Source organism: Euprymna scolopes, chromosome 14, assembly GCF_053919585.1.
Source record: "Euprymna scolopes isolate OS-2025 chromosome 14, ASM5391958v1, whole genome shotgun sequence".
NCBI lineage: Eukaryota > Metazoa > Mollusca > Cephalopoda > Sepiida > Sepiolidae > Euprymna > Euprymna scolopes.
The window spans coordinates 113,843,390-113,857,749 of record NC_136495.1 but is presented as its reverse complement, the minus strand read 5'-3'; the positions used below and the strand labels follow the sequence as shown (position 1 = coordinate 113,857,749).

Sequence of the window (14,360 nt, the reverse complement as noted above, 5' to 3'; positions counted from 1 at the left end):
GAGCGCGTGCCCTGATTTGCACTTTATATTCACAACAATTAAAAACGATCGACATAATAAAAGTACAACTGCAAATATATACAGTATGTATTTGACTTGTCGGTAATAGGCGCATGTGTATGTGTGTGTATCGTTGGAGCGTCCACGTTTAAATTAAGTTCCTGTATGTCAGCTAAGACCTAACTGGGATTATTTCTCTGTCAAGATCATCAATCTACTCGTCAGTTCCTCTCATCGTTTGCTCGATTCGATCAGCTAGTCTACTCCGATCTATTCTTCTCAATCTACTCGTCTCCCAATATATCTTCGAACGGAAATCCTAGATGTCCAGTCTTTTTCTTAGTCACTTCAAGGTAGTGACCAGAACTAACTACCTTTGCCTCCTTTTTCAGCCCATAACTATTCGATCAGCACCAACGGTCAGAGCGCCATCTCGTTTAGAGAGTTCAATAGATTCGCCTTTTTATCACCTGTCCAAATCTTACTTTATCATTATTTCTTGGCGGTGCTAGTTGTGTGTGTGGTGTGCGAGAATCCATAAGATAACATCGTCACATAGAGATATCATTGTATACATGTTGTATATTGAAGGGGAAAGCTCCCGGTTTTTAGTTAGAAACGAAGTAATTAAGGTCGAATATAATTATTATTAAAGGAGAATGTTGGAATCGAACTCAGTGTAAAAAGTTAAAATAAATACATTATTGTCATTTAGATACGATTCCAGGAATGCCGTGAAATTATCCATTGTAGTTAGAAATAACTATAAAAACAAAGTTAGGTTAGAGGAATAATGGGACAATGCAATTAAGGAATGTTCTTTGTGTTGCCAGAACACGTGTTGGAAGCATATGCAATGTCCATGTGGATCTCTTCACATGTTTGGCGAAGTTCTGACGTCACAAAGAAATATAGCATATACAGTTAAGTTAGACTAGAGTCAGTCCAGGGTCAGAGACGGCGAGGAGTCAGAGTTCAGTTCGAGTTGAGTTGGAAGAGATTGTTAGCCTAAGCTCCTTTGGAAGCAAAAGAGAAGAAGAAGAGACACTGTTATAATTTTAGCAGACATCGGATTCTGATAATTCTCATCACCAGCTGGAAAATAAATGTCTTTATATTGTTATGTAAGCCTTGGTCTTCGTTTGTCATCAACCGCAAGGTAATGTGTTTTCTCTTCGTCTTATATAATGAACATTATATGAAACCGTTTCCAAAGTGTTGTCTATATTCCTCTCATGAATAATGTATCTTCTCTCCGTGTTTAAGGAACTGTCCATTACACATCTCTTCATCTATAATCTATCTTCTATTATAAATAAGTAATTGGTTCGTCATCATCGCTGTGTAATCCGTTATATGTCGTCACATCCCCGTTATGTACCCCTTGCCATACAACATACACACATTAATATCGCGATAGTCATACTGCAAACGAATGTTTGTAAATTTGTGATTAAAAACTGATTGAGATATAAAATCAAACAAAGAAAACGTCTAAAATTTGTCTAGTAATTCAACGTACGAGGTGTCTCCAATAAGTTTCCAGACTTTTTCCGAATGGGTAATTTTATTGTTAGTACGCACATGAAACTCTAGTCTCCTTCGAAGTAATCTCCTCCGGCTGTAATGCACTTGTTGTATTGTTCCAACAACTTCTGGAAGGCTCCATGGAAGTCCTCTTGTGTGAGCGTCAATGACCCTCGTCACAGCCTCTTTCAATTGTCTCATAACAGCATCTAAAATTTCTCTTGAACTTAGGAATTATCAAAAGTCACAGGGAGCAAAGTCTGGACTATAGGGAGTATGAGGGACTGTCTTGATGTCCACGTTGATCAAATAGTCTGTGACAAGGATGGAGTTGTGGACTGGTGCATTGTCCGCATTTTCAATTCCTCGCGAATAATCCCACACTGACATCAAACTGTGGCCTTATTATCTCTATAGGCACACAATAACCCTTATATATGAAATTCTTTAATTGGCCAATCAACTCTGGTGTTCTGACTTTTCTTACTCCTTCCACACCTCTCATCATCCCTCACAGACTGCCTTCTTTGAATCTCTTATGCCACTCAAAACCTGATGTTCGATTCATGCAAGAAGGTTCAAAAGTAATATGTTTCTGGTGCATGTTTTTCAAGTTTAAAACAGAATTTTATTTTATATCGTTCTTCTAAAACGTCCTCACGTCCAGATTGTATTTTTGAAATTCACAAGCTGGGAGAACCAGGCTTTAGTAGAGTGTATTCCAATTTCTGCTGTAACTATTCATTTGAAATTGAAATCATAAAAATTGGTCAGTCATCTCATGAGATGTATAGCAATAACATACTGAACTTTCAAAAGTCTACGACAATTTTAAATGTTCGTACAAAAATGTCTCGAAACTTATTGAAAGCAATTCGTATGTTTTTAGTCTGTTTGAGCGCTGTTTTTCTTTTACATAGGAGTTACCACTTATCAAGGGCCAGAGGCCATTCGAGGATAAGGATTAAAGAGTGTAAAGTAGTCAATGGGACAATATCACAGCAATCGTCAAAAGTAAATTTAATTTGATAAATTGAATTACTTAAGGGGAACGGCTCATCAAGAACTTGAAGACGGTTAAATGCTGTAAAACTCTCTGGTACTGTTGGAACACTTTGGGGGCGATATCTATTAGACATCGAAAAGTCAATATTGCACACGAGTGTACACCTTCCGGCAAATATAACGAAATATTTATTTCTTTTCTTCAAAAGGTATCGCTGCTGATATGTTTTATCGAGAAGATATTATGGCGTTTCTGGGTCCGGCATGTTCGTATGCATTGGAGCACATTGGATCACTTGCAGCTTATTGGAATGTCCCCATCATGACTGGTGAGTATGATTTCGAAAACAATATTAGAGACGTTTCAAAAGTAATGCCTCCTATTTTTTATTCTGTCCGAATGGAGCAGATAGGATCGTCAATTGCATTGTTATGATCACTGAACTTATGCATTAATGACCTGAATATTTAATCTCTATTGCAGATGTTGACGGCGTGTGACTTTTAAGAAAGCGATTTCTGTCATAGACATGCGCCAGAAGCATAGATGCGTCATAGAATTCTTCCATGCAGAAAAAATTGCACCGATCAGCATTCACGGGCGCCTGTTGAATGTTTACAAAATCGATGAAGCGCATGTTAGCACAGTTAGGAGATGGAGTCGTCGATTTCAGAATGGCAACAGAGATGTGAGCGATAAAGTGAGTTCTGGACTTTTAAGATCGAGACATCAAAAGAGGCTAGCAAAAATGCACTGAGAATTGTGGTGGTGACTATGCAGAAAAATAAAACCTGGAGCACAAACTGTCGCTCATTTTGATAGTACAACTTCCGTCTTCGAAGCTCTTTAATGTTTTAGTTTTTAAGTTCAAAAATAGGAGGCCTTACTTATACTTATTCAACCCAATACATGGTAGTAATATCAAAAGTTAAAAACAAATATGACTTGGGTACCATCAGCCAGAATCAAAACCAAAACATACAACTCTTCTTTTTTATAGCCGCGAGAGATAGGGAGAGAACGGACGGTGAAAATTACAGTCGAAGTTAGGAGCTGGCAAAAAGTTGTTCGAACAAATATTTATTGTTTTTTAAAGATTTTATTTTTTACTCAAGTTATTTCGGCTGGCTACTTATTTCTATTTATTTTTTTTACTTTGTTTTTGAGTTTCTTGACAAAAATAAAGCTCAGCAGTAATATAATAAATCCATTCTACGGCGACGGAGATGTGGTGGCCTGGCTCAAAGAGGTGCGACTTGCTAACGAAACGTATAATACCTCCCCCAAGAGAATGCAGATTATGTACACAGCAGTTTAGGATATTGCAGTTTTAAGGCTCTGATGTTGCCATATTTGACCTGAAGAAGACCTTCAAATGTACATGCACAGACGGTGATGTTGAATGGGCAAAGATATTGCCTCACACTTTGGCTTAATTGTTGCATCGATAATAATGCAATCAACTGTGAACGCAGTAATATCCCAGGATATGTCAATACAACGAGGCAAGTCATTATAAATCGACGACGTTTTTGTTAATTTACGTCTGCAAATTAACTGAAAAATCATTTGGCAAAATTCGGACTCGCCTGTAAGTCTCCTGAGCGACTCAACAAAGAGCACGGGTTCTCAGATTGCGCGTCCAATGTAAAAAAAAAAAAAAGGTAACCTGGCACTCCAGTGGCAGGTGAAGAGTCTACATATCAAGCAAAAATGGATTGCACGCCACTTGGAATCCATATTTTACGAGTGAGGCTACCAATCGAAATATTAACGGACAATAGCACTGCATTTACCAGTCAACACTTTCGGTTGCTCCTACACGATTGGGATGTACGTCTTCGATTACGGTGTGCCAACAAACCAGGAAGATATGACGCGGTTGATGGACGCCACAGAAGTGTGGAAATCATTGCGGCTAGGAAACAATGTTTCATACTAGAAGCGGTTTATTAATATAACAACACACCAAAAGACAGTGTTTCAACATCCATGACGCCATCCAACACCGTATACACGTTCGACGTCCGTATACAAGAGGTTGACTCCATGCCCAACCCTGACCCGCATAATGCTCAGGCACAGTAAGAGATGCTGTTTGGGTTAGAATCCCTCGCAGCAGGTGTACGAGCAATGCCGGCTGACTGGAATCAACAGTCTACACTCGAAGATAGTTGATGGAATCCCTTATCACATAAAAGAATTTGCGCCATTATCCAGGAGCTTGCATACCATTCAATACCACCAGTAGCTCGTCAGAAGAAAGCGAACAACTGAACAGGCCAATATCGGTATTAATAGACGATGCTTCCAACACTAGTAGCTCGAAAGCCCCTGATGATGACAACGGTGATAAGCCGCCTTACAACGTTGACAATAATGGCAAGCTACACGACAACAGTCTAGGACGTAATTCTTCCGTGGAGGAAATTGCTGCCCCTCCACTCGGAAATAGGCGTAAACAAAGGGGTCCGCACCCAGCTGTGACAGTGCGACGGTACAAATTAGAGTTGAAGTCAGGAGCTGGCAGGAAGGAGTTCTAACAAATATTTATTATTTTGTTTTTATTATTATTATTTTTACTCAATCAGTAAATTTATTACTTGTGCGTACATCCGTAGACTTGGAGTAAGACTATCGGATCGAATAGATCTGTTTTAAGGATTAGATTGAAAGTTCTGCTGGAAAGAAAACTGCGAGTGTAGATATTATAAGTTGATATATATCGTGCGACTATATATATATATATATATATATATATATATATATATATATATATATATATATATATATTCGCACTGATGCGCTGCGAAACAATACTGTATGTGGCTGACTATATATATATATATATATATATATATATATATATAGTCTTTGAAGTTTTTAACCTTTAAAACTATACAAAAAATATTTTTATCATTCGCTAGAAAACCATCTAGTCAGTAAGTTATTTAATCACCTGCAATCACTGCATCAACTCGCTCTCGAATTTACTATAGTACCAATAATTTACTTTTCAAGAGATCATCAGTTGTTTACCATGAAATACTGTTTCGGGGATTTAAAAATAAAACAGTATATTACATCATGGCTCCCCAGCAGTGTTGATCGAACACCACCACCCTTATCTTAGGAAGAAGACATGTTACAAACATTTGATCCAATTTCCTATTCTTAATTGCAGTTACTAACCTTTTCATACTATAAAAATGAATTTCTTACCTGTGTGATTCATCAATTTCCACATTTAAAATGGATATATTTTTTAATTTATCAGTCTTGTATTACGGATTAATCCATTTAACTACTTATTACCCCCACTATGATTAGTATTTAGTATATTTACATTCTTATTTATTTAAAATTAGATATATACAGGCTAAAAATATTTTTACATATATACATTAAAAAATTTTTTTTTCTATAATTTTATTATATGTAATTATAAAGACATTTTATACATTGCTAATATAGTTTTGGATTTCCTTTATTAATATAGTCTGGTATATATATATATATATATATATATATATATATATATATATATATATATATATATATATATATATACCAGACTATATATATATATATGAAATAAAATGGAGGTGGAAGGACCTGGATACTCAACGTTTCGCCCGATTTATGCGGGCTTCTTCAAGAGGGATGGTCATCCCTCTTGAAGAAGCCCGCATAAATCGGGCGAAACGTTGAGTATCCAGGTTCTTCCACCTCCATTTTATTTCATATCGTCGGATTTAATCCAGCTCAACAATCATATATATATATATATATATATATATATATATATATATATATATATATATATATATATATATATATGTATGTATATATATATATATACATATACATATACATATATATACATATATATACACATATATATATACATGTATATATATATATATATATATATTTAAAAGAGTGTAGACATCAACAATTGTGGGGTTTTCAGATTTTTATCATTTTTTATTTAAAAATATTTTCATAACGCGTTTCAAGCCTTGTTCAGCTCTCTTCAGATATTTTTATATAAAGGTTTTTTAAGTGAAAGTTTGAAATGTCTTTTTGCAAAACATTTTAACTCTAACAAAACTGATTGTGTTTTTCAGAGAAATGCCAATCTCAGACTTTTTGTCACCAATAGTCGGTGTGTTGCTCTAGAGTTCAATCAGAATTAAGTCCATTTAGTAGGCGAGGGGGCTTTTGGTCTATTTGGTGAAGATTTTTATGGGATTTTATGATTTTCTTTCTTTTTTGATGTATGCGTATGTGTGTGTCAGTGTATGCCTGTGTGTTAAGGCGAGAGTTGTCTGTTGTCCGTGTGTGTGCGTGAATGTGTGTGGGTCAAGATTCGTGTTTTTTCCCTTACACATGTGTATGCTTGTGTGTGTGTGTGGGTGGGTGCCTATGTGTGCGCATGCCCGTGCGTGTACGAGGGGCGTGCAATAAGTAATGCCCCTGACTCACTTCCCATAGCAATAGAGCAACGAAACTTGGCACAGTTATTAGTCTTTCTCTACATAGGAACCACCCAGAGTTATGCATTTCTCCTATCGTTTGATGCAGCTCTGGAGACCGTTTTTGTAGGACCGGAGCGTTGTCCTGCAGGAGGAGGGTAACTTTGCTGATCTTGCCCCGCCTCCTGATTTTGATAGCTTCCCTTAATTTCCTCAAAAGTGAAGCATAATAGGCTCCTGTAATTGTGGTACCCTTTGCCAGGGAATCTGTCATCACTACTCCGTCCTGGTCCCAGAAGACTGAACTACACCTTGCCAGCGGAGGGCTGCACCCTTGCCTTCTTTGGAGGTGGTGAGTCCAAGTGCTTCCACTGCATTAACTGGGCTTTGGTCTCTGGATCATAGTGATGGACCCAGGTTTCATCCTGCGTAATCAGTCTTTTGAAAAACTTTGACTCATCTTGGCACATCTCCAAATTCATCCTCGAGCACTCGACGCGTTCTCGCTTCTGGAATGGTGTGAGCAACCAGGAATCTATCTGGCAGACACCTTATACATATGCAAATGGTCATGAATGATAGTTTCCTCAGACTCTGTACTAATCTTGACATCTTGGGCTATTTGGCGAATAGTAATGCGCCGATCTTCCAAAAGGCAGCCTCAACTGGACGGACAGATGCCTCATCAATGGCAGAAGGGGGGCGACCAGGTCTGGGAGCTGTTTCCACAGACTTCCGGCCATGTTTGAATTCACGATGCCAGCGTTTTACAAGGTCATAATATGGGGCATTATCACCATAAGTTTCTTTCATTTCATCAAAAGTCTCCTGTGGTGTGCGTCCTTTCAAATACAAAAACCGGATCACAGCTCGACATTCAACAAGCTCCATTTCACACCTGACTCAGTTCAAACACCTGTAAAACAGAAACCACAATTAGTTCAGAGGTGTAATTTGCCACATAACCTGTAGATATAAATCATTGCACATGCAAAATTTCAGCTGGATCAGACAACTGGAAGTGGGTCAGGGGCATTACTTATTGCACGCCCCTCGTAAGAGGAAGACAGAGGCAGGATACCTAGATAGGTACAAGATCGATTTCCAATCCAAACACACGTACGTACATGTACTCAGTCACCAAAACACAAGGATACGCACAAACAAAATAGAAAATAGATAACAGACGCATACACAATCACACACACATACACACACATACATATATGTATATATACACACACATACACACGCATACGTATGTAGACACATACACACATACACGCATACACACACGCATATGTACAGAAACACATGCAGGAGCACACATACATACACACACCTACATATACACACATACACACATCATACAACCACACACCCATATATATATATATATATATATATATATATATATATATATATATATATATATATATATATATCTAAACACATACACACACACTCACACACCCATACACCACACACATATTGGTTAAAGTTTGTGCATGTGCGTGTATAATGTATATACACAGACGTGACGGACAACCCTCAAACGAGAACATGTATTTACAGAATTCTAGGTGTTGGTAAATAATTCAAAGAGAATACTCATTTAGTCTGTTGCAATTCCGACTGTGTTAAGATGGCCGTTCTTGCAACATTCCCTTTATTCTAAACAGCACACCTTAGATAAAAAAGATATAAACGTGTTCTTTTTATATGAAAATAGCTGCTGTTTGGATACTATTATGAAAAGACCGAGATAAGGTTCAGCGCCACATATGATGAGCCTTAATATCGTTTGAACTTAGTTGATCTAAACTCCCCTTATGCGTGTTCAATAGTAGACAAAACCCATGTTGAAATTGTACAGATTGACGCTTGTCTTTATTGAATATTCTGCTAGATTATTAAAGCCTTGATAAGTGATGACTAGAAGGTCTTCATATATCCAAACCAGAATAAGTAGACATTGAATGCTTATGTTGTTTAATAGAATATGTTTAAAAGTAAGAATGCTGCATATATATATATATATATATATATATATATATATATATATATATATATATATATATATATATAGTCATCTACATACAGTATCAGTGAGGCTAGATAGGCAACTACCTCAAGCCATGATGTAAACCCGACCGTCTGTACGACAGTCAAGGCTCTTAATCACTACGCTATTGGCGGCTGCTGAGTGAGTCGTGAGTTTAACGATGTTTTGATATCGTCCGAAATACCTAAGCTTGATTTGTTTACACAAAGAGCATCGCTTATACACTAATGGTAATTCATGTATCACTTCTCAATATGCTCAACTCAAGATGAGGAGCATTATAGTCATCCACATACAGTACTGTTTCGCTGTCTCACAGCTCATTAGTGCGGCTAGAAAGGCAACTACCTCAAGCCAGGATTGAAACCCGACCGTCTATGGGACGATTCCAATATTTTTCCCGATTCCGATACAATTACCGATTCCGATTCCGATTCTTTATAAATCTCTAAAAAAATTTTACTATGAAATGGTTATTTTGTCCCGATTATCATAAAAACACAACTTTTAATGTGCACATATATTTTTTCAAACGTAAAAAAACACACTTGTAAGAAAGCGATTTATAGATCTTAATTTTATTGAAAATTTTAAACCAATAAATATTTATTATTATATTCTTACTACTAACAATTAGAGATTTTTTCTTAAACCAAAATTAAAAAAAAGATAATTGATGGAATGATTTTTGGCATCGGAAAATAGGCACAGATTTTTTTTCCCGATTCCTATACCGATTCCGATACCCCAAAAAGTTCCGATTTTTCCGATTCCCGATTCCGATTAATCGTCCCAACACTAATATATATATATATATATATATATATATATATATATATATATATATATATATATGCATATCAATACACAAAAAATCCTGAATTGATATATATATATATATATATATATATATATATATATATATATATATATATATATGTATATATATATGCATATATATGTATTAAAATAGAAAAATGCGAGCATGAAACGTAATATGGTTAAGCTTAAACATGAAAAAGTAAAGGACTAGTTATTAAAACTGGAAAAGAAAAAGACAAGATATTCTAGAAAAATATAATAAATTTATAACTTAAAACATTGCAGCATTAAGAGTTTATTATATAATGTAATAAATTGAATTAAAACAAAAATTCTAAATGCTAAAACTAATATGGAATTAATTAAAAGAATATGTAAATTAGCTAGATCTTTTGCAGATGAATTCAGTACCAAGACCCATGTATAACAAATTTGTGTTTTCTTTTTAAATAATTAGAACAATAGTTTTTTAATATGAATATCAATACACAAAAATCCCAAACTTATAGTATATATATATAATTCATACAACATATATATATATATATATATATATATATATATATATATATATATATATAAACACCAGAGGGTGTTTACAACGCTGATGAAAGTAGCGTAAATTGGAAGTGCTTACCTTCATTAGCCGGATCCGAGGAGCAGAAAATTAAAGGATTCAAGTTGAATAAAGAAAGACTAACAGTGATGGTATGCGCTAATGCCTCTGGAACTCATAAACTTAAACTTCTTGTCATCGGCAAATAAAAGTGTCCTCGAGCATTGAAAGGAGTTTCGCCTTTGCCAGTATCCTATTATTCTTCACGAAATGGATGGATGAATCAACAAATTGTTTTTTACAAGAATTTGTGCTATTTATCCAGAGGCGTTTTCTTGAATTAGGTAAACCTGATTCAAAGTGCTTGCTTCTGTTGGACAATTGTAGAGCACATCCTCTTGAGTCAGAACTAGTGTCATCTTGCGGGAATATTTTTGTGTGCTACTTACCACCTAATGTGACTTGTCTCATCCAACCTATGGATCAAGGGATTATTTGGAACTTAAAATGTTTCTACAGAAATCATTTCATGATGAATATGATAAATAGTACCGTGAGTATAAGCGATTTTCAGTGCCATTTTACTATCAAATACGCCATATTTTCTCTCGCAAGTGCATGGAATCAAGTTCGAGCAAGCACATTAACAAACGCATGGGGTAAATTATGCCCAGCGCCAAAGGTTTCTGAATTGAAAGAATCATAATACATCTGGTCTAGCAAAAAATCTTGAAACCAAACGGTTACCAGCCAACCACACTGTTCTTAAATCACTTAATGCAAATGATGTTGAAATGTGGGTGCAACAAGATGAGGAAACTACTGATCAATATCCTGAAGGCAGTAATGGTGATGAAAATAGCAACATCTCCCATTCTCTTGACACTAATGTAAATAACCAAGAACACTCTGATGAAGCAATATCATGGGATGATGCAGAAAGTCTATGGAGACGGTTATAAAATTTCTAGAACAAAGTCCTTACTTTAGTGACAACTATGTTTTGCAAGCAATGTCACTCCGAAGAGAATCATAAAGAAGCTACAGAACCAAGAAATTGTAGATTTTCGTGATCGCTTACAGAATACAATGGCAGGGCCCGAGAGCTCAATCGATGAAAATAGAAACTGCAATGAGACTCATCCACTGAATAACTAAAAAAACTGTATTTTACATAACTGTATGATTTCTGTAGATGATAACTTAGGTAATAAATACCTAACAAGTAAGAGTAGATTTAATTTATTTTCAATGTTTTTATTCCTGGTAAAAATATTTAACGATTCTTGCTTGCAATACATCGTAAACTCAACTTAATATATACTTGAAGTATCATATAGCAATGAATTTAATTTGATATTTCTTAATTCTTAGAAAATTAAAGTTCACTGCAGCACATTTTTTTATCACGAAACTTGAATATATATATATTGAATATATATATATATATATATATATTATGCAACATATACATATATACGTGCAACATATATATATACATGCAACATATATATATATATATGCAATATATATATATGCAACACGTATATATATACATATATAATTCATACAACATACATATTTGCAACATATACATACATATATATGAAATATATATATGCGATATATATATGTATGCAATATATATATATGCAATATATATATATACGTATATATATGCAATATATATATATATATATATATATATATATGCAATGCGTATATATAAGCAACATAAATATGTATAAGCGTGTAAGTTTGTGTGTGTCAATAAATGTACATTCCTGAATATTCTCACCATTCTTAAAACCATTACGCAATACGAGTAAGTTGAGTTTGTGATATTATCATACTTTTATAAAGAATCTACTTAGAACATCGTTATCTCTTTCATTGACTCAAGCATCTTTTATCAACTTAAACTGGCTAAACTAAATTTAATGAGCAGCGTTAGTTCCAAAGAACGACTGACGTCTGCTTCCATAAAAAAATGGCTTCTATTAGCCTGCTTTTAACTTTGCATACGTGTCGTCATGGTTCATTTGCGCGTCAAGTTTGGTTAAAATTCACTCAGTTCTTTCTGAATCTAAAACGAACACACAGACGGAAAAGTTTTTTTATTAGGTAATCACTCATAACATATGAAAAGGAAAACACAAGATAGTCATTGAATATTGAGAAAAACATTATCTGTTGTCGGCCATTTTGTTTTTTTTATTATTAACGCACTTCGTTCACATTGAAGGAAATTTTGTTCCTTTTTTCAACTTTATAAATTGGCAAATAAAAACGGGTTGAAATCGAAGAAATTAATTATGTTGTTTTTTTTTTTAATTCTAATTGACATTCGATTTTAATTAATTAAAAACTAATATTTCAGTTGGGACATTTTCGGAATAATCTTAAAAAAGATTTAATATTTGTTTTATCGATGAACTGGAGATTAGAGAAAAAAGATTAATGAAAAGTTTAATTAAACAAAAGAATATAAGATGGGATTCAGATGTTAACAATAAAATAAATCGTCAATTTTACTTTTTGCCTATAAAAGAAGGAAATGAATAGATAGATAGATAGATAGATAGAGAAATACACAACGAAATAGAAAGGGAAAAAATAGAAAGAAGTTAATAGAGGAAGAGATAAAAAAGAAAAAAGAGAGATGGGTGTAGAGATCAAGAAAAAAAAGGAAACAACGTTGAGAAAAAAGAACAAAAAAGTGTAAGAAAGCAAAAAGGCATATATATATATATATATTATATATATATACTTCTATAAATTCGTTTTTCTTTTGTGTGTATTGATATTCATATTAAAAACCCTCTTTTCTATTTATTTAAAAAGAAAATACAATTTTCTTTTATATGGGTTGTGGAATTGCATTCACTAGCAAAAGATCTAGCTAATTTGCATATTCTTTTAAACATTCATTTTAATTAATTCCTTATTAGTTCTTGCGGGTTTCTTATGGGATGATCATCTTTAGTTAACTATTACGTGTAATTATATTCATGTAGATATTCTACATGATTTATACTTGCATAATATTTGCGTAAAAAGTGTGCAGTAAACACAAAATTGTTTCCATATCTATCTATCTATCTATCTATCTATCTATCTATCTATCTATCTATCTATCTATCTATCTATCTCGGTTTTTGGCCAGAAATTTGGAGATTAAGGGGTCAAAGTTCAACGATTTGACCTTTGAGAACTCTACCAAACTCCTCCGACAATTTTGGGTCTACGAACTTGAAATTTTAGATATAGGTTCATTGGACATGGATCTAACTTAATAACTTGATTTGAGCCCAAAACAATAAATTTTAAGGGGTCATAATAGGGGTCAAAGTTAAAAAAAATTTACCTCTGCGGTCTCTTCCAAATTACTCAGACAATTTCTGGTCTAAATATTTGAAATTTTACATAAAGGGTATTCAGAGATAGGGCAAGCTTTTTCATCAGTTTGGGTCGAAATTTTTTAGTTACCAATATATAAATGTATGTATGTATGTCTGTTTGCATGTCTGCCTTAAACTTTCAATAGAGGCGACGGATTTTACCAAGATTAGTATCGTTTTAAAGTTCAACCTTTCATACGACAAATATCGAAAAATTGGCTAAAAACATTAATATCTTCAGGCACTTTTCTACAGGGGGGTCACTTTTTTCGCCGATATTTTTGAAAGTCGTCCTCTCCTTTAGATTGTCTAGCCTTAATTTTAAAAAATTTCGCTTCCGGTTTGGCAGTGGTCGTAACAGCATAAACGTTAGGTTTTACCCCGTTCTTTTCCTCCTTTGCGATACGGGTTCGAGCCTGCCTTCCTACTACCACTTTTTTTTGCTCAACATACACATCCAAACATCCGGGCAACGCCGGGCTGAAATGCTTGTATATATATATAT

General features: G+C 34.4%; 1 protein-coding gene across 1 annotated transcript in view; it reads left to right on the top strand.

Moving 5' to 3' along the window:
- Positions 1-2,376: 2,376 nt before the first annotated feature.
- The window catches only part of LOC145292793 (atrial natriuretic peptide receptor 1-like), a 372,037-nt gene continuing 360,053 nt past the window's right edge, over positions 2,377-14,360 (top strand). Inside the window, exons 1-2 of the mRNA XM_080138832.1 lie at positions 2,377-2,404; positions 2,742-2,861. Coding sequence (XP_079994958.1) covers positions 2,377-2,404; positions 2,742-2,861 — 148 coding nt within the window. The remainder of the gene's footprint in view (positions 2,405-2,741; positions 2,862-14,360) is intronic.